Raw genomic sequence first — 24986 nt, forward strand, 5'->3', positions numbered from 1 at the left:
GGGACCCGACAAGCACTGATGAAATCTGTGCTGCGTGCAGGGCCCATGCACAGGGCGGGAGAGTGAGAGCCCCCTGAGGGCCTGAGAAGCCTGGTCACCAGGCGCCCGGCTCCCACCCAGCCCCTGACCCCCAGCAGACAAAGGGCTGGGCCTGGCAGAACCAAGCCCAGCAGCCTGGCCCTGTTGTTGTTCTACTCCCTCTTTGTAAACGTAGCCACTCCCAGGAGTGTCCCCAGCACCTCAGCCAGCCCTCAGCCCTTGTCCAGGGTTGGCTGGGGGTGCAGAGAGGAAGGCCCCCCAAGGCCAGGCTCTTGGAGCAGGAGGAGCAGGGGCGGCAGGGTCAGGGTGCGCGGGGCAGAAAGAGAAACAAAAACCACCACCCACTGCTGCCCCCTCGCGCCCACCCCTAGGTGGCGCTCTGGGTGCACTAGTGCTCTTAAGCTTGCGTGTGGGTGTCAGCCGGTCGGTGGTGGATTCCGACTCTGCGACCCCATGAACTGTAGACCTTCAGGCTTCTCTGTCCATGGGATTCTCCAAGCAAGAAGACTGGAGTGGGTTGCCATTCCCTTCTTAGCCTGCCATCCTCCTTTTATAGGTGAGGCTGCGGATCACCGTAGCTAAGGAGACAAATAGCTGATGGACGGGGAGGGGAAATTCTGTTACTGAACAGTTTGGTAAAGGTTGCACAGCCACTAAAGTGTCTCCATTTTTCAGATGAAGAAAGTTCAGGGAGGTGAAAAGATCCACCCAAAGTCACACAGCTAGCAAGTGACAGAATTTGGGCTTGCACTCAGGCTGGCCTGGCCCTGGAGCCCACGGTTCCATCTTCAGGCTGCAGAGGGCCCCAGAGAGGGAGCCTGGAAGGACTCTGTTCTCGGAGATTCCTGGCAGAGGGCGGCTCCTCTGCCCTTGCAGACCTTGCCCCAAACCTCTCCTCAGTGGTAGCCGGGGGGACCCTTGCAGTTAGGACAGGGACTCCACCAAGGCCTGTGCCTCCAGCCTCCACCTCCAGCTGCCACCTAGTTCTTTCCTCCGACTCCACCTTCCAGGGGCCCGGCCTGGCTCCCTCCATCCTGGGCCAGGCGGGCCTCCACACCAGGGCCAGGTTGCCTCTGGGCACCACTGTCTGCGGGCCACACACAGGCTGCACCTGCCCTGATCCCAGCAGATTCCAGCGCCAACCACCATGATTCATTAGCTCCCCCTTGTCCCAACAGACAAAATGCACAGCAGGAGGGAAAGAGGTCAGACAGCAGGGAGGACTTCCAGGTTGTAAGGAATGGGAGATTTGAGAATTGCGAGCCAGAGAAGGTGGGGTCCTTTAAAGGAGGAATATGCTAGGCTGCCTGAGTGAGAATCCAAATTCAGGGGTTCCAGACTAATCCACTTCCTCTGGCTCATCCAGCTTCCTCCCCTCTGGGCCCGAGTGCTGGAGTGGGAGCTGGAAGCTTGCCTCCGGAACCTGTTCAGACCTGCCGCCAGGCCCATACCTGCAGCAAACGCTGGTCCCGTTCAGCAGCAGAAAGAATGAGCACTCACTGAACACGTACTGCGGTCCCTCTCTGTCTCTGTCAGCTCATGTCACCTTCAAATGGCCCTAAGAAAGCTATGGTCCTTATGTCCACTTGACAGCAAGGAAACCGAGGCTCGAGGCCTCTTCCAGGATTCCCTGTCTTCCCAACATCTGTTCGTCCTTCAAGGTTAAGTTTAAATGCCCCACTTCTTGCCCAGGACCTCTGCCCTCTGCGGGGCTGCCCACAGGGACCACTGCTAATCAGAGGCCCGGCTCTCCAGGCCAACCTGCCATTTCCTAGCTCTTGACCTGGAACAAATGACTTCCCTAAATCTGTTTGCTTACCTGCCAAGGGAAATGATGAAGCACCAAACAACAGAGGAGGGTGGTGAGCGTTCAGTGAGGTAACAGACATAGGGCCCTGCAACCAGTCCCTGGCACAGAGAGGGAGCTTAACAGAGGCAGGCTGTCATTGCTGATTTTATTTCATATGCTCTCTTATTGGCTCCTCATCGTCTTAACTCTGTAAGTTCAGTGAGGCCTCGCCTGGACATCTCAGTCTTGGCTCGGGTTCCCCAGGACACAAAGATTCAAGGGCACACACATACATGGAGGTGACCAGAGTGAACCCCGATAGAGGACGGGAGAGGCGAGGCAGGGAAGGGACAGAGGCAGGCACGGCGGTGATGTCGACCAGCTCCCACTGTGGAGCCCAGCCCCGCTGGGGAGCTTGGGGAGCCGGGTCAGTCTCTGATGTGCCCTTCTCACCTCCGCTGGCCTCAAACCCCAACCACGTGCCAGGCCCATTTCCTGCAGCTCTGAGCTCTGCTGACGGACCATCCAAGGCTCCTGCCTTGTTCAGTTAACAGACAGGGACAGAAGGACAAGCCTTGGAGACAGGGGTGCCAGAGGCTGAGGGCTGAGCCTGGTTGAGAGCCAGCTGGGCACAGAGATAGGCATCAAGAACACTCTGTGTATGTGAATGTGCTCAGTCGCTCAGTCGTGTCCGACTCTTTGCGACCCCATGGACTGTAGCCCACAGATTCCACAGGGGCTCTGAATCCCCCTCAGTCCATGGGGATTCTCCAGGCAAGAATACTGGAGTGGGTTGCCATGCCCTCCTTCAGGGGATCTTCCCAACCCAGGGATCAAACCCATGTCTCCCGCATTGCAGGCAGATTCTTGACCATCTGAGCCACAAGGGAAGCCCTTGTCCTGGCCAAACAGGAGGGACCCAGTGGAGGTGCCGCCCAGAGGCTCACAATCAGATCTTGGCACGTCACTGCCATCAGGTACAGGAAGCGCTCCCAGCAGGGGAGGGTGGGCAGCCTGACCCAGCTCCCCCTGCATTCTCAGACCCCAGGCCGCCATCTCTGAGGGCTCTGAGTCCAGTCCAAGCAGGTTCAGCCTGAGAGACAAGCTGGGGAGAGGACTAGGGGAAGAAGAGAAATATTTGGGGACAATGTTCTAATAACTACTGCTACCTAACAAATTCTCCAAAACCTGGTCGTGTGAAACAACGGCCATTTCATTTTGCTCAAAGTTCTGCGAGTCAGGGATTCGGGAAGAGCCTGGCTTCCCGAAGGTGGGACTTGCTGGGGGTCTGCCGTGTGATTGCCTTCAGATGCCAGCTGGGGCTGGAGTCATTGCAAGGCTCCTGGGCTGGTGGTGCACGATGGCTGCTCCCGGCACGGCCAGCAGGGGGAGCACCCCTGAGCTGCGGATGGGACCCCGTCCACGTGACTTCTGACTTCTTACAGGGGGGCTGCTTTATCCCAGAGGGAAGAGGTGGAACCTGGGTGGTCTTCTCTAACTCAGCCTCAGCAGTCACAGAGCATCACTCCCACGGTACCTGATGATGGAGGCAGTCACGGCCCTTCAGAACCAAGGGGAGAAGGACACAGTTCCCCTTTCCTTGGGAAGAGAGCCAAAGGGGCCATGTTTTAGATTGAGCTCAGGTGACATCTCAGAACAGGTCCCTCTCCCTGTGCTACCTGGGATCTCACAGGTTACAGGCCCGGGGGACACCAGGAGACTTTGAGGCAGCATCCATCCTACAGATTCAAAGACTGGGGCTCTGAAAGTGTAGGGCCTGGGCCTCTGCACCTGCCTCAGCTCCATCCGGCCCGTCTGTGACTGTGAAGGCCAAGGAGCCCTTGGGCCCTGAGCCCCAGGATGGGTGAGCAACCTGGAGAGGTGTGTGTGGGTGGTGGTGCACGTGCCCAGGGGTGTTTGAGTGTGAGTATGTGTGCCCGCGAGGACGCGTGCATGCGGCTGGAGCGGGGAGGGTTACTCCCCTGCTTGGAAGAAACTGTGCTCCACCCCTCCCTGAGGACCTGGGTTCTGCAGGGCTGACGGGGAAGTCAAGGCAGCACCACTGGGAGGACAGGGCTTCAGGGGGAGGGGCTGAGCGAGAATGAAGCCTGTGGGCTGGGAGTCAGATCCTGGGGTCTCGGGGTTCAGGGCTCTCAAGAAGAGGGTGACCATCATCAGAAACCATGGACAGCTTCCTGGTGGCACAGTCAACCACGGAAAGACCTGCAGAGACGGGGGGAGGGGGTGTGGGGGGCCAGGGAAGCCAGATAAACACATCATCTCCAGTTCCTCCCTGAGCCAAGAAGTAAAATGCCCCCCAGCACCCCGCCTGCCCCACAGTCCCCAGGGCAAAGTGCCCCAGGCAGGCCAGCACCCCACGTGTGACAAAGCCTGTCACCAGCCTCTGCCCTCCCTCGCCCGTGCCTACCAGGGCCCCCTGCTCACAGCTGTGTACCCGAAAGGCTCTCAAGAGGCTTCCGCTGAAGGAACAAGGCGCAGGTGCGTGCTGGGGCTGGCTGTGGGCACGGGTCCCCCCGGCTACTGCCCTCGCTCCTCTGCTGGCCTCTGGGCAGGGTGGCGGCTGCAGCAGCCAGTGCCCACTCCAGGGGCCCACCCAGGCCCTCAGGCACTTCCTGAGCAGCAGGACGTATCCTGGCCTGAGTGCCCCTGGAAGGAGGCAGCTTATCAAAGGGGAAAGGACACTTTGTTCAGGCCTGGTCACTCGCCCAGACTGGGGGTGGCGTGTTCGGGGTCTGGCGGGTAGGGCAGGGCACTGCCAGCAGGAGGGTCCCAGCCAGCAGGCTGGGGCGGGAGGTCTGGGGAGGGCGGATGCGCCAGCTCCACGCTCCAGGCGGTGCCAGGACCTTGGCCCTTCCAGAAATGCGTTCGGGCGCCCCCTTCCCCTTCACAGTCCTACCTTCTCCCCATTCCCGTCCTACCTCCTCTCCATTCCCGTCCTACCTCCTCTCCATTCCCGTCCTACCTCTCTGAGTCCTGGAGGGGCTTTGCATTCGCTCCGTTCATTCATTTAAGCAATGTGTAAGGGTGCTTGGAAGGTACTAGTAAGGCTCTAGACCCTGGGGACAGAGTAGCAAACAAAACAGGCCACAGTGCCTGCCCTCGTGAAGCTCACGCTCCAGTTGAGAGGCCACAAGCACATAAACAAACTAAATATATGATGTGTCAGATGACGGAAGTGCTCTGAAGAAAAAAAGCAGGGGAGGGGCGCAGAGAGGGAGTGGGCTGGAAGAGAGAGATGGTTTTTCTTTATATGGGGTGATTAAGAAGGTGACAGCAAAGGAAAGAGGTCAAGTAGGTAAAGAAGCGAGTGGTGTAAATTCCTAGGAGCAAACCCGGCATTGCCTCGGGAACAGCAAGTGCGAAGACCCTGAGGCAGGAGCGGGCTGCGCCTGCGCAGGAAACGGCACGGGAGACAGCAGGGGCCGGCCCAGCCAGAGCGCAGGAAACAGCAGAGCCGGCCTGCCGGAGCGCGGGAGACAGCAGGAGGGCGGCCGGCGAGGCTGCAGACAGAGGGCCCAGACGGTAAGCGGCCGTGGGAGGACTTGGCTCTCACTTGGGCGATGGAGAGGCAGTGTAGGGCTTTCAACAGAGGAATTGTTTATTATTAACATTAACTGTTTCGTTTTTTTTTTAACTCCTTAATTTTTTTTCTTTTTTTTTTTAGTATTTTTTAAGCGTTTATGTTTTAAAATAACAGTAGCTCAGGAATTCACTGGAAGTCCAGCGGTTAGGACTCAGCGCTTTCACTGCTGGGTCCCAGGTTCAATCTCTGACCTGATCTGGGAAATAAGATTCTGCAAGCCGCACAGTGTGGCTAAAAAGGAAAAAGCAACAGTAACTCATGTTACCTAGTGCTTAATACATATCAGCCACTCTTCGAAACAATGAATATGTATTAGCCCATTCACTCTTCCCAACAATCTTCATTAAAGATGAGCACACACTGATACTAGGGAGGTCTCCACCACGAGATGCTGGTAGCACCCCGTCCCACGCTGTGACAAACGAAAAATGTCGATGTCCCTGGGCAGACGGAATGGCCCTGGGCAGACGGAATGGCCCCGGTGAGAAGCACTGCCCGAGGGTCTCCCAGCCGCCCCGCCCGCCTCTGTCCCAGCTCAGCCCCGCACCTCTCCCTACAAGTGAACAGCCCCTACCTGCCCCTGCCTCCTCCACCGCACGCCTCATCCTAGATGCCACGACAGAGCCGCTCCCCAGTCTATGGCCCTCGACGGCTCCCACCGCCCTGAGGATGCACAGCAAGCCGCTGAGGTTGGCACCGCGGCCCTGTGTAACCCGGCCCTACAGCTGCGGCTCTGTCCTCGAGGCCCTCGTGCGGCTGCCCTCCCTCCCTCACCCAGCCTGGTACCTTGTGCTGAGCCCGCTCTGTGCCAGCCACGGTGCTGGGCACCCAGACCTGGGGACAAAGCTCCCGGAGGCCTGCCTTCACGATGTGTCTGTCCAGGGGAGGGGGGAGCAGGGAAACACGTGGATCCCATTAGTTCCATAGCCAGGGAGCTGTGAGGGCCCTAGAAGACGAGGTGCCAGAGTCGAGCTGTATAGGATGGGCAGGGCTGTGAGAAGGAGCAGGGACGATCTGGGGGCAGCAGCTGTGAGGGGCTCGGGAAGTGTGGCTGTGATCCAGGCCCAGCCAAGGCACGAGATTGCCCGTGTACAGAGAGACAGTCGGCAGGGAGCCAAGGACCGAGTTCACATACGGGCAGACTCACCAAGGGAGACCTGGGAGAGGGAAGACCAGGGTGGTTCCATCTGGATCAGAGAGGCATACAGTGGGGCCCCGGTGCTGACTGGACACTCCCACCATCCCCGGCGGGTCCCCCTGGCAGGCATGCCCTCTCCCCTTACTTCACCTGTCAAATCCCTCCTGCTCCTGCAAGCCCAAGTCACAGAGGGTGCCTCCTCCTCTTTGAGGCCTTCTAGGTTCCTCCCTGATGGAATCACTAGCTCCTTCCTCTGCTTTCCAAACCTGTGTTATAGCAACATCTTGCTCTGATTTTTACTGCAGAGTTGCCCTGACCCCACGTGCCCACTGTGGATTTCACGAGGACAGGGAGGCAGTCGTTTCTGCTTGGTCTCCGGACAGGTTAAATCGAACTGCCTTCAGCAGAGGCAGCTCCAGCCCTCCGCGACCCGGGGATCCGGGGGTGGGGGGTGAGGGGGACATGGAAATACCCACCGTTGGGCATCTGGCCCAGGAGCGCACCTTCGCGGGAGGGGGCACCCTCGGATGACGGAGCCGTCGAGGCCAGGACGCAATGGCGGGGCCCGAGTGCGCACAGGCCCTGCTGAGCCGCCGTCGCCCACGGTGGCCGGCAGGCCCTCCTCCGACTGCACACCCCGAGGCTGACCCTGCGCAGCCGGAGGCGGCGGCGGGGTGCGGCTGAGAGATTCCGTGCGGCGAGGGCCCGGCTGACCGCCGAGGACCGGCGGCGCCCCCTGGTGGTGGAGCCGCTCCGGTACTCCTCACGGCCCATTTCAACGCCGCCCCACTGCCCTCGGAGTTACAGCAGCCGCCAGCGAGGAGCTCACCCCCGACCCCAGCAACCTCCTGCGCGGCACCCCCCGCCTCACCACGCCCCCACCCCGCTCACCCCTACGGTCTCGTCCCTATGCAGCCGCCAAGGGGGCCTTTTAAAATGTTAACCACTGGGCACTCGCTCTGATAAGCTTAAACCCCTCAAGGGACTTCCCTGGTGGGTCCAGTGGCCAAGAGTCCCAATGCAGGGGGCGGCGGTTCGATCCTTGGTCAGGGAACTAGATGCTGCAAACTGCAAAGACCCTGGCTGCTGCAGCTAAGACCTGCCACTGACACATAAAGACAAACTTTTAAGATAAAAAACTCTCAAAACCCGATCAACAAAGGATGTGATCTCCTTCCTTTCTGATCTCACTCCCACTCTGGCCACGCAGGTCTGCTTCCGGTTCCTCACACGCCCCAGGCCTGATCCTGCCTCAGGGCATCGGCCCCTGCTGCTCCCGGGCTGGGGCATTCCCTGACGCCCCCGAGGTACTGCCCTCCCTTCCTGTGGTCAACAGGACCTCCTCAGAGAGGCCTCCCTGTCCCACCCTCTGAGACAGCCGCCCAGCAGCTTCCTCACAGCACCTGCCACGCCCGGATCCAGTTTCTGTTCAGTTCATCCTGCTAGCAATCCTAAGCGCTCATGAAGTGGAGGTTCAGCGTCTTGTTCAAGGCTCCCCCCCCACTCTGCCCCCCCACCCCCCACCCCGACTCCAGTGCCTAGAACAGGATGTAATGAAGTGAAGTGAAGTGAAGTCCATCAGTTGTGTCGGATTCTTTGCGATCCCATGGACTGCAGCCTAACAGGCTCCTCCATTCATGGGATTTTCCAGGCAAGAATACTGGAGTGGGTTGCCATTTCCTTCTCCAAGAACAGGATGTGGTGGGTGCTTAATCAGTATTGATATTTGATCCCTGCCAAACAGCCCTTCTCTCAGCCTGCAGGAGAAGCCTGTGATTTGCCCATTTCCAGGATGTGAAAACTGAGACTCAGGGAGGTCAGGGGCCTGCCTGCAGTCACGTGAGCTTGTCAAGTTGGAGCTTTGGCTGCCACCTGGCAGAGCCTCTCCCCCCTGCTCCTGCAGCTCCTTTCCCACCTGGGAAAAAACCCAGGGGGTGCTGCCTTTCCCTTGCCTGGGGAGAGGCAGTCCTGACCACCACTGCCTCTACGCAGGGCTCGAGGTGGCATTTTCCTCGAAGGCCCTGCCCCGGAGCCCCACCCGCCATCTCCCCAGGCAGGCAGGCCTGCCTCTCACCCTGCCCACCTTTCCATCCACCCTACTGCCCCCACCACCACCTACTGCCTTCCTTTCAGCCCTTACCATCCCCCATGTGCCCTCAGAATGGATCCAGGGGCTGTTTCTCACCTCTGTCCCCCTCAGATATACAGTAAGAGAGAGAGAAACAGAGGCCCATATGCAGCTACTAACAGTGAGAGGTGACGGAAGATGAGAGGTGGAGGAGAGAGACATCGGGACGGGGCAGCGGCTGGCAAGTTCTGACGTTCAGCTCGACTTGGACCTGCCAAGGGCACCGCCACCCTGACTGCGCATATGAGAAAAAGGCAGCTCTCGGGGTCTCAGAGCCCTTCACCCCGGGCCAAGCCCCCAGTACAGGACCCAACCTGCAAGTGGTGCGCAGCCGCCCTCCCTTCGCTGTCTGCACACCAGGGAGAGCAGGCCGGGTCTTAATCCCCAGACCAGGGATCGAACCTGTGCCCCCTGCAGTGGAAGCGCAGTGTCCTAAACACTGGACTTCAAAGTCCTGGGAAGACAGCTTTCAGTGCCGCCCAGGCCTCGGGTCAGACCCACAGATGCATCGGCAGCGTTCCCCGAAAGCCTTTAGGACACACCTGCCTGGCCCCTGGCCCCTGGCCCCTTGCAGGGTGGGCCTGTGCCCAGCCCCCTGCACGAGCCCCCCAGGCCTTCCCCCCCAGCAGGTCCCTGGGCCTTGTCACCCCTGCCTTCCCCGCTCATGAGCGTCAAGCCAGGCCCGTCCACAGAAGCTGGCCAAGGACCATCTGGGGCCAGGGAGGGGACCTCAAGCCTGCGTTGACTCAGAGCCCGTTTCTGCTCCCAGCCTCACTGACCTTCCTCCCTGGGGTTCACAGGAACCCAGGGAGCGAGGTGGACCATGCGGTGCCAGGACCCTCACTTGACAGAAAGAGAGGAGCAGGGAGCAGGGGCCCAAGGTTGAGACGCTCCCCAAGAACCTAGAGCCACTTGACTCAGGCGAGCAGCTGAGGAGCCTGAGCTGCCCGCAGGGCCCAGCCTACCCTGACCCACCATGGTGCCCACCTGTGCCCAGGGGCCGCTGCTGCTGCCCAAAGACACCGGGGGAGGGGGCAGGGTGGCATCTGGACTGCTCTGCGCCTCGGGGTCTCCCTCCAGCCTGGGCATGGCTGGCACTAGGTTTGGGGGCCTCCCAGGAAGGGGGAAGGCAGAGAAGCACCCTCTTCGTGGGGTCCGTGAGGAGTGCTGCGTCCACGCAGGAGACACCAGGGAGCCCACAGGCTGCCCTCCGAGGCCCCCACGCTTCCCACCAGCCAACACCCTGGAGGAAGGAATCAGGGCCCAGGTGAGTCATCTGATCGCAAGGCCACCTCCCAACTGACTCAGGGGGACAGTCCACATGGGCCCTTCCACCGGTCCCAGCTCAGGGCCTGAGTCAAGGATTCCAGGGGGTGGGCAGCCTGCCCGGGAAGCCCCGGCCCACTTGTGAATCACTAGCCATCTTGTCTCCAAGCCCGGCTCTGAGCCCCGGTCTGGGGGTGGGAGGCAGGGCGCTCACCTTGGCTGGGCTGGGCGGGGCGGGGCAGGAGGTCGGGTTGCTGGCCGCCCCTCACCGCCCCCCAGCACTGCCTGACAGACAGCTGCTGTTTGCAATCACAATAATTACTCAAGCAGCGGCCGTGTTCTAACACTGATCTTCAGCTCTGTACAGGCCTTGGGCTGGACCCAGTGGGAGCCCCGTGGAGAAGGCCAGACGTGTCTGTAAATAGCAGTGGTGTTGATAAGTGTTGGGGCAGTGTGAGCTCTCACATGTATGCTGGGGGCTCAGAGCCCGGACCCCAACGGGAGACAATGAACCAGCATCCCACGGGCAACCAGCCGGCCCTCCCGGCAAACAGCACCTCCTGGTGTCCAAACTGCACCTAGCCCTCCCCTTCATTGGATGCCCACGAAGCCAGGGATGAAGGTGTGCCTCCCATGAGGAACTCAACCCCACCTTTGCGTCTGGAATTTGGTAGAGCTGGAGGAATGTCTTCTTCTAGATGTCTGGATCTCCCTACACCCAGGGTCCCTAGAGGTGCCCAGCACTCCGCTTGGCAGAGTGGGCCCTGACCAGGGCAGCAGAGTGGGGCCTGGCCCCACACCCCTGTGGCACACCTCCACTTACCCAAGGGCCCCTCACCTGCCCCCAGCCCGGCCCCCAGGGCAGGTCCCCACGGTCTGCTTTCCTGGCTTTGTCCCCATGCCGGCTGGGCAGGGACTTCCTGCTGGAGAATTCCCGGATCCTCCCAAGAGGCCCCATGCTGGGCCTGGGAACTCAGGAGGAAGGGAAGTCAGGGCCTGCAGGCCTTGGTGCCCCCAGGTCCTTCCCCACCGCGGTCAGGTGCACCAGACTTGCCATCTTCCAGCTCAGATGGGGGCCGGGGCTCTGCAGCTGGGGTGGCCTGGGGCCTGTGGGCCCTGATGAGAGAGACCGAGACTCCGGGTACGCTGGGCTTGTGCAGGATGGGGGGCGGGCTCCGCAGACAGACAGTCAAGGAGCCCAATGCCGAACTGAGTTTTATTAGTAATGTGACAGGCCTGAGTTTGATGAGTGGGAGCAGTCTGCCGGGCAGGCCCACCCTGCAGATGCACAGACAGGTTATCTTGAGACTCCTTGGCCCCAGGGGCTCCTTGAGGTGCCCTGAGAAGCAGGGCTCCGTCCCTCTGCGCCTGCAGGGACCCCGGGCGGCGCCGGCTTCACTCTGGAGGCCAGTTTCCCATTTCGTCCATCTCCTCCAGAAGCAGGTGCTGGGGGTTGCAAATGGGTGAAAGCGGAGGCCTTGGCGTCTCTCAGCTCTCCTCTCCCTGCTCCGCACCCCCAGAGACGAGCACCCCAAGGCCACCTTTCCGAAGCTGCCCCCAGGGGCCAGCAGCTGGCCCAGGCCCACCAGCCCAGAGCCCCCTCCCTCACCTCTGTCCTGGACACCCCTCCGAGGGGACTCGGCACCCCTCCCCCCAGCCCGGGGCGCTGCTTCTGCGGCCTCAGCGCCCCTCACCCAGGGCCCCAGCATTCCCCAAAGGCTGGGGCTTGGCTTCCTTCCCCCTCAGCCTGGTGTCCCTGAGGGCAGACCAGGAGAGACGGGGTGGTGATGAGGACAGGCCCCTCAACACGCCCCCAGCAGGCTGCCCCGCCCCCAGTGAGGCACCGCCTGAGCCACCATCCAGAAACCCCCTGATGGCCCGCTGTGTGCTCAGGCGACCCTAGGACTGCGCTGCCCGGGACGGGGCAGGCCAGCCCAGGGGGCGGCCCTGGAGGGTGCCGGGGAGGAGAGGTCTGTTCAACAGGAAAAGGCAAAAAAGCAGAAGCCCTACCAGAGACAGGACTTGTGTGGTGTAGGGTGAGGCTCCCCAGAGCACCCGGCGGCATCCTGTGGCATGGCCTAAGGCTCAGGACAAGGGGTAGGCAAGGGTTCCTGGTATTCATGACCCTCGAGAGGTGAGTCATAATCCCTGACACTGGAGAGCCCTTTGCAGTTGACTGCCACACACTCTTCAGTTCATCTCATCTTCCAATGGCCCCCTTTCCAGGTGAAGACACCAAAGCCCATATTCAAAGTCACAGACTACAGACTTTGCTCCTTCCTTTTGTGATTTGCACAGTCTGCAGGGGGCAGATGTCCACTGAAGGAAAGGGTGAACTGATAAATGAATGGAAATTTACCCAGAAAGGAAATCGACACATTTTTGTCATCAACAGATCTATCAGTGTGCACTCAGAGAAGCCTGGACAGGCCTAACCTTTAAGGCCAACGTCAAAGAGGGCGGGCTGGGGGTGGTCCCCATTGGTACCCCTGGCAACTCACCTGCTGCCTGTGTGTGTTTGTGGGAGGAGGTGTGGATGTGAATGGGAGACGGAAAAAGAGCGACCGTATGCGAATGACAGAGGCGCAGGAAAGCCATCAAGCCGCCTGATAAACTCCCTCTTCGTGGAGATGAGGAAACTGAGTCCCAGAGAGGGGGAGGGACTTGCCCGGAACCACACAGCAAATGCATGGCAGTGACGCCTTAGCAACGGGCTCTGGGCTAAGTGAGAGCCAGCCAGATGGAGAAGCCTGTGCTTAGGAGGCTGGGGTCCTGCTCTCAGAGAGACCACCATGAAGAAGGACTTATGCCCTTCCCGCCCAGCAGGGTGCGTGGGTGGCTGGAGCCTGGGCCCGCAGCCTACGGAGAGGGGAGGTCTCCAGCCCCAGGCTCCCAGTGCCCGCAGGCAGGGCGGGGTGGTGGGTGGGTGGGTGTGCCTGGCCATCCACGACGCCCGCCTCCTCCAGGGTGATCTCTGGCTGGGTCAGCAGCTCCCGGCCGTCATAGCTGCCCATCTTCCAGAGGCGGGACTCCCGCTGAACGACCAGAAGCTTTTTTAGCTCCGCCTCCACAAAACCTGAGAGCCAGAGAGAAGGGCATGGGACAAGCAGGAGGAGGCAGCTGCAGCCTGCCGGGGATCTGAGGAAGAAGAAGTGGCCCCAGCTCTCCAAACCTCTTCCTGCCCTGCGTGGCCCCTGGTCACCCCAAGTCGGGCCCCTGGAGCCCGCCAGACTCCACCTCCCCACCGCCCAGCCTGTCCCAGGATGCTCACTGGGCTCCCTGCTCCCATCCTGAGTGTGAATCTCTTTACCTGCCTCTGGGGGGACAGTGTTCATTCGAGGGGCAGACATTTCCTTCACCCCACCCCGCCTCCCCCAGCCATCAATTCCAGCGTACCAACCCGGAGTAACCCAAGCCACGGGGGTTCAAGCCCCAGCTCTGCCACTGACCAGCGAAGTGATCATGGACAAATTACTTAACCCCTCTGGGCCCCAGTGATCTCACAGGGAAGCGAAGACGGTATAACAGGACCGACCTCAGAGTCAGAATGCAGTATTTCATGAAAAGTGCTTAGGAGAGGGTTTGGCTCGTGGTAAGGAAAACGTCAATGGAGACTTTACTGGAGGCTGTCATTCATTACCACTGAGCCATCTGCTCGCCCCACCAGGGTGGCGAGGTGGTTGCAATGGGAGGGGGGGTCCCCTGGGCACAGTCACAGCAAGTGCACACTTGAGGGGAAAACTGGGGATGCAGGGGGGCGCCACTGAAGGAGTTAGAATTCTGGGCTGGGAAAGGGTGCTGCTGGAGGAGCCACGGTCCCTGTCGTAACCCGCCCCCCACCCCTCAAGCCTCCCCCGCCTCCCAGGCCCACACCCAGCTCCTTCTGGGGACCGGCGCCCGCAGGTCAGCCGGCCTGGGCGATCATTTTAAGTCCTGTGCTTCCCCCTGGTGGTGTTAACCGGTGTTGCATCCGAGAGCCGCTCCATCAAAGCGGGGCTGGGGCGGGGTGAGGGGGTACGGGCGGCACACCCACCCACTGTGTCCGTTGACCTGAAGGCCTTATGCAGCGGGGACTGGAGAGTGACGATGCCCGGCACGCAGAGCTTGAGGGCGCTGTCTTCCTCCGCCGCAGCCGCCTTTTCCTCGCCGGGCTCCTCTAGGGGCAGGCCTTCCTTGAGAGGGAACTGAGGGTGGACGGCCACCCCGCAGGTGAGGGGGGCAGCTGAGCCCGGGCCCCACCCCGACCCCGGCCCCCGAGCAGAAAGCAGGAGCGGGCAAGACGGGCGCGCTCTCCCGGGCCCAGCCCTGCCTCCGCCCGCCCCCTCGCGCCGGGGCCCCACGGACCTTGGCCATGGCCCCTTTCTGCAGCCGCTTGTACAAGCCGAGGAGGCGGTTCCAGGGAGCTGCCCCCACCTTGGAGGAGGCCAGCCTTGGGTCACCTGTGGAGGGCAGTGGTCACTGGGAGCCCACAGCAAAGGGTGGAGGCCCAGCCTGAGGACCACGGGTCCATCGGGAGGGCTGAGCTAGGGCCAGCTTTCCTTGTGTCCTTTGGCAAACGCTGGCTATGTGCCAGGCACAGTTCTAGGCACTTCACGGAGAGAGAACATCTCACTTAATCCTTGCTAATGCCCTCTGACAGAGGTGCTATCACGCTCCCATTCTACAGATGGGGAAACTGAGATGTACAAAGACTGAGCGACTTGCCGCCCTCACACGTGTGCTGAGTGTAGCTGGGATCCAGCTCCGCTCAGACTGCCCAGCGTCCTCCGGGCCCCCCACCCCCGGCCCGATGCCCTGGCCATCCCCCGGGGCCTGTGGCCACCGCACTCACCATCGAGCAGACATTCCTCCTCCCTGGTGAAGGCCTCGGGGCTGAACTCCAGTGGCCCCACGGCCCTCCGCACGCATCCTGGCTCCACTGCCAAGGCCTGGGCAGAGTGGCCCCTGACCCCAGAGCACAGTCAGATGGGGGTGGCAGGTGGGGCCTGAGAGGTGGTGAAGGTCCCAAACCCCCGTGGAAACCCCGCTCAGCTCCTCCACCCCCCTGCTCCTCCCCGCTCCCTGCTCTGCCCTCTGGGGTCTTCATCACAGAGGGAGATGATACCCCCAAAAGTAGAGTGAGAGGGGGATGAGGAGGGGAGGGGCCCAGCAAGGAGCTGGGAAGTGATGGGTGGCCCAGGTCACCCCACACGCACCCTTCCTCGTCCCTGGCCTGTGCCCTTGTTCTTTTGGTGCCCCTATGCACAACCCCTCACTTGCAGGAGGAGCCCTGTCTCTGCCTCCCTCTGCCCTCTCCAGGTTCCTCTCCACCCTTGATGTGAACGACCATGCCCACCCAGTCCTCTGCCCACCCAAGGAGTCCGTTCCTGATAGTGAAAGTCACTCAGTCATGTTGGACTCTTTGTAACCCCATGGACTTTACAGTCTGTGGAATTCTCCAGGCCAGAATACCGGAGTGGGTAGCCGTTCCCTTCTCCAGGGGATCTTCCCAACACAGGGATCTAACCCAGGTCTCCCGCATTGCAGGTGGATTCTTTACCAGCTGAGCCACCAGGGAAGCCCAAGAATACTGGAGTGGGTAGCCTATCCCTTCTCCAGCGGATCTTCCCGACCCAGGAATCAGACTGGGGTCTCCTGCCTTGCAGGTGGGCTCTTTACCGGCTGAGCCACCAGGGAAGCCCCTGGTCCCTCCCCAGTTCTGGTCCTCAAACCTCAGGTCCACGTCCCCCTCCCTCCTGACACCCTGGCTCCCCCTAGCTCCTCTATCCGCAGCCCAGCCCCTCACCTTTCTGAGGTCCCCATATTCCCCGAGGCCTCCCCTGTGGCCGCCTCTTCCCTCTCCTCCAGCTCAGACAAGTGGCCCAGCACCTCCTGGCTTCCTCTGGGCAGGACTGGCTTCACCTCTATGCCCTGAGCCACGACCCTCAGGACCTCTGCTGGAGGGGAGGTCTGGGCCCCAGGGTCCCCCATCTCCAGCCCTGAGGGGCTCGGCTGCGGCAGGGCCCCAGGGCGGGCAAAGGGCAGCGTGGCGGGAGGCCTGGACTCCCTCCTCATGGCTCGTCCCTGACAGTCGGTCATCAAGGAGACGGTGTCCTGCCCCCTCAGGGGCCACGACCGGCCCCTCCACAGGGCCCTGTCTGAGCTCTTCGGGCTGCGCTTGCTGCCCACCAACCTCCGGAAAAAGCAGAACATGGAGAAGCGGCCCAAAATTTGGGGTCGAGGGCTTGAAGCAGGGGCCTCCATTCTGAAAGGGTCCCTGACTCAGAGGGAGGGGCCGCAGCAGACACCACAGGACCAACTGCTTAAGAACAGAAGGGGGTTTTCAAATTGAAAACCTCCAGTTGGAAACTTCCAGGAGTTCTAGAAGGCAGGGGGGGAGGGGGGATTCGTTGGGGCAGAGAGGGAGGGGTTTTGACGAGGCCTAGGGAGCCAGCTGGGGTGGGGGGGCTTGGGGGGTTGGGGAAGCCCCAGGAGACAGTGCAGGGGGCAGGCAGAGGAGTCCAGAGGAACCCCAGCTCTGAGGATGGGGTGGTGGCCCAGGGCTTTCTCCTCCCCGCCTGTCCCCCTGCGGCCGTTGCCATCCTTGGGAAGCACTCATTCCCCAGCAGCTGTCCTCCCCCTTCCCTCCCTTCTCAGCATCCAGCTGGCACGGGCCCACCGTGCCCTCTTTTCTGTGTACCTGCCTGGCACAGTCAGGGGGACGTCACATTTCCTCTGTGGAGACCACCAAGGTAGGTGCCTGGTGCACAGTCTTAACTGCACGCTGAATCTCAATTTAGTATTATTCCTGGAGACCTGATTATAAACCCATCTCAGTGACCCTGGGAGAGGTTCCTTAAATCAGCTGAGTCTCAGTTTGTTCCCCTGTAAGATGGGTGTGGCCCACTGCACCAACTTCCCAGGGTTGTTCCAAAGTGCTCTTATTTATTTTTTTAATATTTATTTATTTGGCTGCACTGTGTCTGAGTTGCAGCACGTGAACTCTTAGTTGCTACGTGTGGGCTCTAGTTCCCTGACCAGGGATCGAACCCAGACCTCCCTGCATTAGGAGGACAGTCTTAGCCACTGGACCACCAAGGAAGTCTGTCCAAAGGGCTTTTAAAGTGCCTGGCACACAGTGGGGCTCAAGGAACCACCCCATCCTGGCTGTTTTGCTGGCACTGATGGAAGGGAGCAGGGAAGAGATCAAGAATGAGGACTGGGAACTAGGGTGGGGGAAAAGCCGTGGGGGAGGAGGAGGGGAAGCCACTTTCTCCTGCGGAGCCCAGACCCGCCTCAGGCCACGGGCTGCGGCTTCGCATCCGGCGGCCACTGAGCGACTTCCTCTAGAGGGAGCTGATGGGAGCCGGGAGCCGCCGGCGCCTCTATGATCGCTGCAGCCCCGTGGGTCCCCAGGGCCGCGCTGGGACCGGCAGAGGCTGCACTCCAGACACCAGGGATCCACTGACGCCCCTTCCTGGAAGCCAGGCCTGGGGACGTGACCCTAGGAGCAGCCCCCGGCCCCTCAGGATCTCTGGCCTCCGCCCCGCTGGGCCATCCCAGGCCTGGGCCAGGGTCCGGGGAGGTAAGCTGGGAGAGTCCTGCCCATGCCCCCCTCCCTGGGCAGCCCCAGGCCCGGGGTGAGGCAGGGAGCCCCTGGGGAGCCCGCTGGGGAGGGGGACGCCGCTGTGAAGCTTGCCCGGGCAGCTCCACCAACCCTCGATGGTGGCCCAATCCAGCCGGGGCTCCCTCGGGCTGCCCCTGAGGCGGCGTCCCCTCTTGCCCTGGCCCTGGCTGCCCGAGAATCGCGTGCCAAAGAGCCAGGTTCTTTAGCAGTCTGGGGGATGGGAGTGGAGGTCAGAGTCAAGGTCAAGGGCAGCGGGAAACCGTTCACAGTGCTTCCTGCTGCCCCAGGAGTCCTAAGACCAGGTTGGGATCTGCCCCCTCCCCCCCAACTCCAGCAGCATCCTGGGCCTGGCCAACCCAAAAGGTGGGGCACAGCGGACTCTCCCCACCAGGAAGTTAGGCCACTTGGATGGGGGCAGAGGAAGCCCCGGTCGGCTCAGGCCTCTGGCCCTGGGGCGGGTTCCAAGGCTCCACCCCATCCCCAGCCGGGAGCCCCAGGGGTATGGGAGAGGCTGTTGAGGTGCAGTTAGCATCCTTCAGCCCTGATGCCCTGGGGGGCACCACGTTTGGGTACCAAGGGAGGGAGAAAGGTGCCTTGTTTGGGAAGCAGCTTCTAGGATGCGGGGTGCCAGGCAAAGGTCTGTCTCAGGCAGGCGGGGGACCGCAGGCTGCAGGAGGGGCGAGTCCCTTCTCCCTGTCCCTGCCCCCTTGGCAGTGAAGGGGTGGGGCGCACAGGTGGACCCTCCCCACCCTTCTCCTGAGGCCCTTTGGAAAATGGCCCCAGGCCTGAGCGGGGTAGGGTATATGGTTCACAGGCCCTCCCAGGGAGGAGGGGGTACACAGGCCCTCCCAGGGAGGAGAGGGCGGCCTGTGTGTTGGGCCCGGCCTGGGCCCTCCCGAGTGGGGAGAGGAGGGGGCTTCCCGCCTGGGTGATGGAGGCAGCTTTGGGGTGCCGGGAAATGAGGAGGGTGCAAACTGAAAGTGAAACAGCTTATGTCCAGGAAACACTTGCTCTGCCCAGGGTTCACTGAGCCGCCAGGGGCTGTGGCCAGAACCCGGAAAAGGAGGGAAACGGGGGGGGGGGGGGGGGGCCGGAGACAGGAGGGCAAGGGCTACACGTGGTTTCCTCAGCCACCTGCTAGGCAGATGGGGCAAAGGCAGAGACTGATGCCGGCAACTGGGAAGCAAGCCTGACCTGAGCGCTGAGGAGAGCATGGACACGTGTGGAAATTCAGTCACCCTGACGGTTTGACGAGCCCTGTGGCCTGGGGCGTTCCTTGAGCCTCAGTTTTCCCACCTGTGCAGTGGGCATGACGGTGCCTACCCTGCCATGCTACCCACCGCGTCCCACACCTCCTCCCGCACGTGTGAGGAGGACACCACAGGCCCAAGTTGGAAAACAGGTGTGCTCTGACTAGCTGGAGGGGAAGTGGGGCCTTCAGGGACGGCCTTCACGGGTCACTGGCTGGAAGGTAGTGAGTCTGCAGTGAGTGTGGACTGGATAGGGTTCAGAGGGCCCCAGCAGCAGCGGAAGGAAACCCTGCCTCTGAAACTTGCCTCCCCGGCCCAGGAACGGGGTAAGACGTGACTAGACAGCCGCTTGGGCACCGCTGTGGCCTCCCCACCCCGGGGCCTGCGCTGGTCCCCGGCAGGGGCAGTCTTGGCTGCCTGGCCTTTCTCAGCCCCAGTCTTCCTTGAAGAGCCGCCAGTGAAGTGATAAGTTCTTGGGTCAGTGGGTCTTTCGGGAGGGGGCCCTCCCTGCCTCCACGGACTGCCGGAGCCCCTGGTCGCATCTCTGCTTTCCTATCTGCCCCCAACACAGTCTGAAGCTGCTTTTCTCCCCAGGACCTGAGGAATGGCTTCTGGACAAGGCCCAGGTCCCCCCGGGCAGGACTGCGACGAGCCTGACCCCTCCTCCACCTCGGGTAAGGGTCTGTCTGCCCCCTTACCCACCCCATAACCACCGGGGCCAGCTGGGAGGTTGGCGAGAGCAGACCTGGACAGTCCCAGGGGCCCACCTCAGTTTACCCGCCTTGCGCAAAGGAGAAAAGCACCTCCCCACCCAGTGTGGGCGGCCCACTGGCTCACCAGCGGGGGTGCAGGGAAGACCGAGCCCCGGGAGCGGCGTGGGGAAGGACACGTGGAGGCCGAGGGAGGGGGCAGTGAGTCTGAGGAGGACACTCTGCCCTTCCTGGGCAGCCGGGCAGGATGGGTGAGCAGGAGGGAAGGTGTGGGGCGGGGCTGTCTTATCCCAGCTGGAGAAATAAGGAAGTGAGGTAGCTTATCACCTGATCAGGGCTGTTCAACAGGGAGACTGGGCTGTTAGACTCTGGGGAGGAAGGAAGAGAGTGCCCTCTTCCAAGGGGACCACCCGGAAGGCTGGCAGCTCTGCCACCCAGCACAGGCTGCTTCCTGGACTTTGGGTTCCATCCCAGGCCACTCACTATGTCCCAATGTGACTTTCCTGGGCTGTAGTTTCAAACTCTGTTTCCCACGTTCCCTAAGCCAAGCCATACGGCCGGGTGCCTTGGACACTAAAAGCCAGAGACCCAAACTCCCGGGAATCTATCCTGGCCACACTGCTCACTCCAGCCGCATGACCTCAAGCAAGTTATGCAAACACCGTGCCTCAGTTTCCTCATCTGTAAACGGGGCGGTCGCCTCCACGAGGCTGCTGTGAGAAGACAGCTCTACTCAGAGTCAGCCCTAGGTGTCACCTGAGGGCTAGAGGTGGGACAGGTGTGTCCCCCAGCAGAGGGAACCCTCCTCCCCAGAGCACTTCCTCCCTGACTCTCGGCTTTGGTCCCCAGAGGAGCAGGTAGCCCGGGACACCGAGGAGGTCTTCCGCAGCTACGTCTTTTACCGCCATCAGCAGGAACAGGAGGCCGAGGGGGCGGCTGCGCCTACTGACCCAGAGATGGTCACCTTGCACCCAGAACCTAGCAGGTGAGCTGCAGCCCCTGGATGTGCTGAGAGGAGCGGAGACTCATGCAGGGTCACCGTGCTGGTCCTGGCAGCTGAGCAAGCCTGGGAGCTTCTCCTGCTGCTGCCCTTTTGCATTCGGGTCCCCGCTCCCATCCCAGAACCGGCACCCTTTTCAGCACAGCCTGCCCCTTGTGCCTGGGCCCAGCCTTCATGTCTGAGCACACGGTCAGGACTTCCCAGGAGGGGCGCCCGAGGCCAGGGCATCTCAGGCAGGAGCGGTTTGCTGCCAGCCCGGGCCCCAACTCACTGGCCGCCTCCCGCTCCTCCAGCACCATGGGGCAGGTGGGCCGCCAGCTCGCCGTCATCGGGGACGACATCAACCGGCGCTATGACACGGAGTTCCAGGCCATGCTGCAGCACCTGCAGCCGACGGCAGACAACGCCTATGAGTACTTCACCAAGATCGCGTCCAGGTAGCCCTGGCCACCGCCCCTCCACGGCGCTGTCCCCACCGCGCCAGGCCCTGCCCGTGAAACAGGAGACAGCTTCTCTGCTGGTGTCGGGAGACATGTTTTCTGTCCCTGCCTCTGCTGTTAACTCACGTGTGGCTTTGGGCCCCCGTCTTTCTCTTTCTAAGCCCAGACTCCTCATCTTTGTACACAAGGGCACAGCCTTCATGAGCCCTGATACCAACATGAGCTGGTGGATCAGGACTGTGTGTGTGGGGTGGGGCTCGCAGTGGGGGTGTTCCCAGAGCTCCCCAGCACTGCTGAGACACAGCTGTTGTTCTGATTTGGAGCCACATTTCACACAAAAATGGTTGCTGGACCTGGCTTCAGCCCACCGGGTCCTGAAAATGACTTCCTGATGCTGAGATCTGGCCTCAAGAGACCAACAGCCTGGGCGAATCCTAGCTTCGCCATTTACCGGCTGCATGACACATCCTAGCCTTCAGTCTCCTGGTCCGTGAACTAGGGGGAATACGCTTAGGATTGCGTGCACACTTAGAGGTGTTAGCCGTTGTCACCATGCGGATTAAGGAAGTCAGTCGCGGGGTAGATTCGAGGCTGAGGGTGAAGGCAGGAGCAGGAGATGGAATCAGTGCTCAGAGCTGAACACCCTGCCTGTGTCCTTAGAGGCCACCGCCCACTCCGCTGTGATTCCAAGACTGTCCTAACCTCCTCTTCTGTCCTTTTCTCTCTGCCGTCCCGGGCTGCCAGGCCAGCAGCAGCACCCACAGGTAATCTCCCCGCTGCCTCTACCCACCTGCTCTGCCCTCCACGCTCTGTGTGCCTTTGAGCCCCAGCAGCAGCGCCCCACTCATCTGCCCTCTGAGCTTTCTCCTTTCACAGGGACACGGGCTCTTCCCAGATCGAGGCCAGGCTGGGGCAGCCTCTACCCCCCCAGTTCACGGCTAAGCCATTTTTGCTTTCCAGCAGGGAGGAGATGGGGATGGGGGGTCCAAAGGGATGGGAGGGGGAAGGAAGTCAAAGGCCCCCCCAGGGGTCTCCAGCAACGGCATCTCCCCTGCCCGCAGCCTGTTTGAGAGCGGTATCAACTGGGGCCGCGTGGTGGCTTTGCTGGGCTTCGGCTACCGCCTGGCCCTCCACGTCTACCAGCGCGGCCTGACCGGCTTCCTGGGCCAGGTGACCCGCTTCGTGGCCGACTTCATGCTGCGTCGCTCCATCGCCCGGTGGATCGCGCAGAGGGGTGGCTGGGTGAGTGCCTGAGCATTGGTCACCCTCTCCTTGTTGCTGTGCCCCTCCCAGCCCCACCCTGGCCCCGGGAGCCACCAGCACCCTCAGCCCATGACCCTTCTGTCTCTCCTGGCAGGTGGCAGCCCTGGACTTGGGGAACGGCCCCATCAAGAACGTAGTCATAGTTCTGGCTGTGGTTTTGTTGGGCCAGTTTGTGGTACGAAGATTCTTCAAGTCATGACTCCTGGAGGGGCCCTTTGGGGTCCTGAGACCCTTCTGTGGACTTTGACCCCGGCTTCTCCTCTCACCTCCTCTCCAACAGGGGTGTCCCCCTGCCCCCCATTAAGAGCACAGAAGCTTTAGTAAGTGGGCACTCCAGCTTTGGAGTGCCCCTGCCCAGGGGCATCCATCAGACTGCTGGGTGCTCCAACATCGCATGGTGCTAACGGACCCCCTCTCAGAGTGGGGCGGTGGCCTCTCCCTTAGCTCTCTGGGACCCCCTCAGCCCTGTCTGCTCGGTGCTGGGGAGACTGATAACTTGGGGAAGCAAGAGGCTGGGAACCACTTCTCCCAAGTCGTTGTTATCGGTTTTAGCTTTTTATAATACCCTTAGGAGGGAACCCCTCCTTCCCACCACTCTGCCCAAAGCCAGGACAGCTGGGCTGTGGGGGTTAGTAGCTCTACCCTTCCCCAGAATTTAGCAGTTCTGGAAGATTGAGCTTGAAAGCTGGGCCTGGAGCCCAGTCCTGGCCCTTCCTAAGCATCACGTTCCCCGGGAACAGGACTGGGGCGGGGCGGGGCCGGGGGGTGGGGGGAAGGTGCTGCTCGGCTCCCCCCCAGCCCCTGCTACCCTCTTCCCCGCCCCGGCCGGCCGATACTGACTTTGCAGGTGGACTCTCAGGGATTCAGGGTGGGGTGGAATGGGGTGCAGGCCAGAGCTCCTGAGGGCCTCTGTCCCCCCATGTTACCACTTGCTCCCACCCATCACTACAAGCGCAGCTTGCCACACCCCCCTACTCCAGGTGAGGAAGGGAGGGGTCTCATCTGAGTGCACTGCCTGGGTCCCCACCTCACCTGGGCTACAGGGTTTAGGACTGCGGTTTGTCATTGTCAGGGAAAGGAGGGGTAGGGAGCCCATCTTGAAGTTTCTGAGTGAGAGAAGGGCTAGAAACACCACTAGGAACCCCAGGGTTGGGGCCCTCCCTTCTGGCCTGGGCACAGTGTAATCCGGGGGTATGCACAGGGGAACTGTGAATACTTGAACTCCGCCCCCAACCTCTACCCTCCGCACCCCACACCTGCCTGAGCCCCTCCTGATGGTGGGGTCAAGTGCCTCATCTATCTTGCACAGCTGAGGGATTCAGAGGTCAGGGGAGAGGAGTTCTTGATTAAACCAAATGCAGGGAGGGGGCGCAGAGGGAGCCGCCTGGCCACCTTCCACCCTCTGAGTGTGTCTGAAAATAAACTGCAACCCCCACTCAGACTTGATCCTTTTTGTCTTCTCCACTACCCCTCTCTTCATCAGGCTGACTGGGGGAACCTGGGCATGAGTGACTTTCACCTGGTTTTTACTGACGGCTCTCCTCTGGAGCCCCCAAAACCCTGTGGAGGGCTGGGTGTGTTTCTCCAGCCGTCTAGAAGGGCTTGCTTGGCCCCTTCCCACTCGCTACCCTCTTCTCTGGGAACTTTCCTCATTTCTTGGGGTTCCAGGCGAGTGTCCCATTCCCACAGGAAGTCAGGAGTCCCCAAACTGCTAGGCTCTGGCTGCAGAGCTGGTGGAGCAGCTGCCCTTTCCTGGGGACCCCCACAGGCCTGGTCTGAACTCTCCCTTCCGGGGACCACCACCCACGCTTGGCTCCACCTGGGATGCAGCATCCCGGCTCCCTCTTCAGCCTGTCCCCCACAGCTTGCACACACACAAGGCTTTTCATTCTAGGAGTTCTCTGCTGCATGGGAGTCCCTATGGGGAGGCAGCCAGGGGTGATAAAAATAACAAGCACGGAGGCGTTTAAATGTTCCAAAACCGAGGAAGTCTTTCTAGTCCCGGGCACCCTGGTCTGTTTTCTGACACCTTTCCAAAAGTGGTCACACGCAAGTCCTAAAGGACTCAGGCTTCTCTTTCACTTCCCCGAGGGCATCTTGCCAATCCCCTGGGCCCTCCGACTTCGTCTTCAAAGAGTCCACGTCCTGCCTGCAGTCGTTGAGAGGGGACCCCTGCGAGCTGTGGTGGCTGGAAGGGTGGTGGTCACAAGGCCCCTTGCAGTTTTCTGCAGGAAAAGCTCGTAGACAGTTTTTATGGAACACACTCTGCAGAGCTTTATGCCGAGAATTTATCATACGTGCCTAACAATCAGCAGGTATAGCTGTGGCGAGGAGGGTTGTTAAACTCCCATTTTACAGATAAGGAAACTCAGGTACCTGCCCAGAGTCACCGGGTAGAAAGGGCGGGGAGCTGGCACTGGCCACGACACTGGCTCGAGGTTTCACGTGGAGCCCGGAGGGGTGGGGGCCGGGGCCGTTGGTCTCCAGCACAGGTCAGCCACGGGGCAAGGTGGGGAGGCAGGGATCGCCTACCCGCCGCGCGGGCGGGAACCGCGCGACCGCGACCGCCCTGAGAACGCCGGGAGGCGAGCGGACTGCCTGGATCAAAGATGGCCGCTGCCGCCTCAGGCGCGCAAGCGTGCCCTCTCATGGGCGGGGCCTCGGGGCGCAACGACCACCCAATCCCGGCGGAAAGTTGGAATAAGGGTGGGCGGTGGCAGCGGCTGCGTGGTCTTCACGCTCTTCTGAAAGGC

General features: G+C 61.4%; 2 protein-coding genes and 1 long non-coding RNA gene across 5 annotated transcripts; 1 reads left to right on the top strand and 2 right to left on the bottom strand.

The window, feature by feature from the left end:
- Positions 1-1980: 1980 nt before the first annotated feature.
- LOC112580924 lies at positions 1981-7760 on the bottom strand. 2 transcript variants are annotated; one of them, XR_006546025.2, is made up of 4 exons: positions 7047-7760; positions 6219-6378; positions 4274-5663; positions 1981-4051 (listed from the first exon to the last, which is right to left on the bottom strand). It is a non-coding gene; the product is annotated as an uncharacterized LOC112580924 (long non-coding RNA). The 2 variants fall into 2 exon arrangements; XR_006546026.2 differs by having other exon boundaries at positions 4284-5663; positions 7047-7759.
- Positions 7761-11161: 3401 nt separating this feature from the next.
- Positions 11162-16269, bottom strand: LOC102404256 (gametogenetin-binding protein 1). 2 transcript variants are annotated; one of them, XM_044931296.2, is made up of 6 exons: positions 15750-16269; positions 14796-14908; positions 14309-14403; positions 13998-14136; positions 12901-13040; positions 11162-11410 (listed from the first exon to the last, which is right to left on the bottom strand). In XM_044931296.2, the coding sequence occupies exons 1-6, from the start codon at positions 16205-16207 to the stop codon at positions 11360-11362; spliced, it is 996 nt and encodes a 331-aa protein (XP_044787231.2). In that variant the 5' UTR covers positions 16208-16269; the 3' UTR covers positions 11162-11359. The 2 variants fall into 2 exon arrangements, with proteins under 2 accessions (XP_044787231.2, XP_044787228.2); XM_044931293.2 differs by having other exon boundaries at positions 13998-14148; positions 15750-16263.
- Positions 16270-17275: 1006 nt separating this feature from the next.
- On the top strand, positions 17276-23672 carry BAK1 (BCL2 antagonist/killer 1). The gene is made up of 6 exons (XM_006050331.4): positions 17276-17528; positions 19415-19494; positions 20380-20515; positions 20824-20967; positions 22032-22212; positions 22328-23672. The coding sequence occupies exons 2-6, from the start codon at positions 19425-19427 to the stop codon at positions 22430-22432; spliced, it is 636 nt and encodes a 211-aa protein (XP_006050393.1). The 5' UTR covers positions 17276-17528; positions 19415-19424; the 3' UTR covers positions 22433-23672.
- Positions 23673-24986: the final 1314 nt, after the last annotated feature.

The sequence above is a fragment of the Bubalus bubalis genome, chromosome 2, assembly GCF_019923935.1.
Source record: "Bubalus bubalis isolate 160015118507 breed Murrah chromosome 2, NDDB_SH_1, whole genome shotgun sequence".
Lineage (NCBI taxonomy): Eukaryota > Metazoa > Chordata > Mammalia > Artiodactyla > Bovidae > Bubalus > Bubalus bubalis.

Excerpts from the sequence above, each read along its gene's own strand:
- LOC102404256 (XM_044931293.2), bottom strand. The coding sequence starts at position 16,207 with ATGGAGGCCCCTGCTTCAAGCCCTCGACCCCAAATTTTGGGCCGCTTC. Across the intron at positions 14,149-14,308 it reads AGAAAGGGGCCATGGCCAAG|TTCCCTCTCAAGGAAGGCCT; the intron begins GTCCGTGGGGCC and ends GTCCACCCTCAG. Across the intron at positions 11,411-12,900 it reads CGGGCGTCGTGGATGGCCAG|CACCTGCTTCTGGAGGAGAT; the intron begins GCACACCCACCC and ends TGCAACCCCCAG.
- BAK1 (XM_006050331.4), top strand. The coding sequence starts at position 19,425 with ATGGCTTCTGGACAAGGCCCAGGTCCCCCCGGGCAGGACTGCGACGAG. Across the intron at positions 20,516-20,823 it reads TTGCACCCAGAACCTAGCAG|CACCATGGGGCAGGTGGGCC; the intron begins GTGAGCTGCAGC and ends CCGCTCCTCCAG. Across the intron at positions 22,213-22,327 it reads TCGCGCAGAGGGGTGGCTGG|GTGGCAGCCCTGGACTTGGG; the intron begins GTGAGTGCCTGA and ends CTCTCCTGGCAG.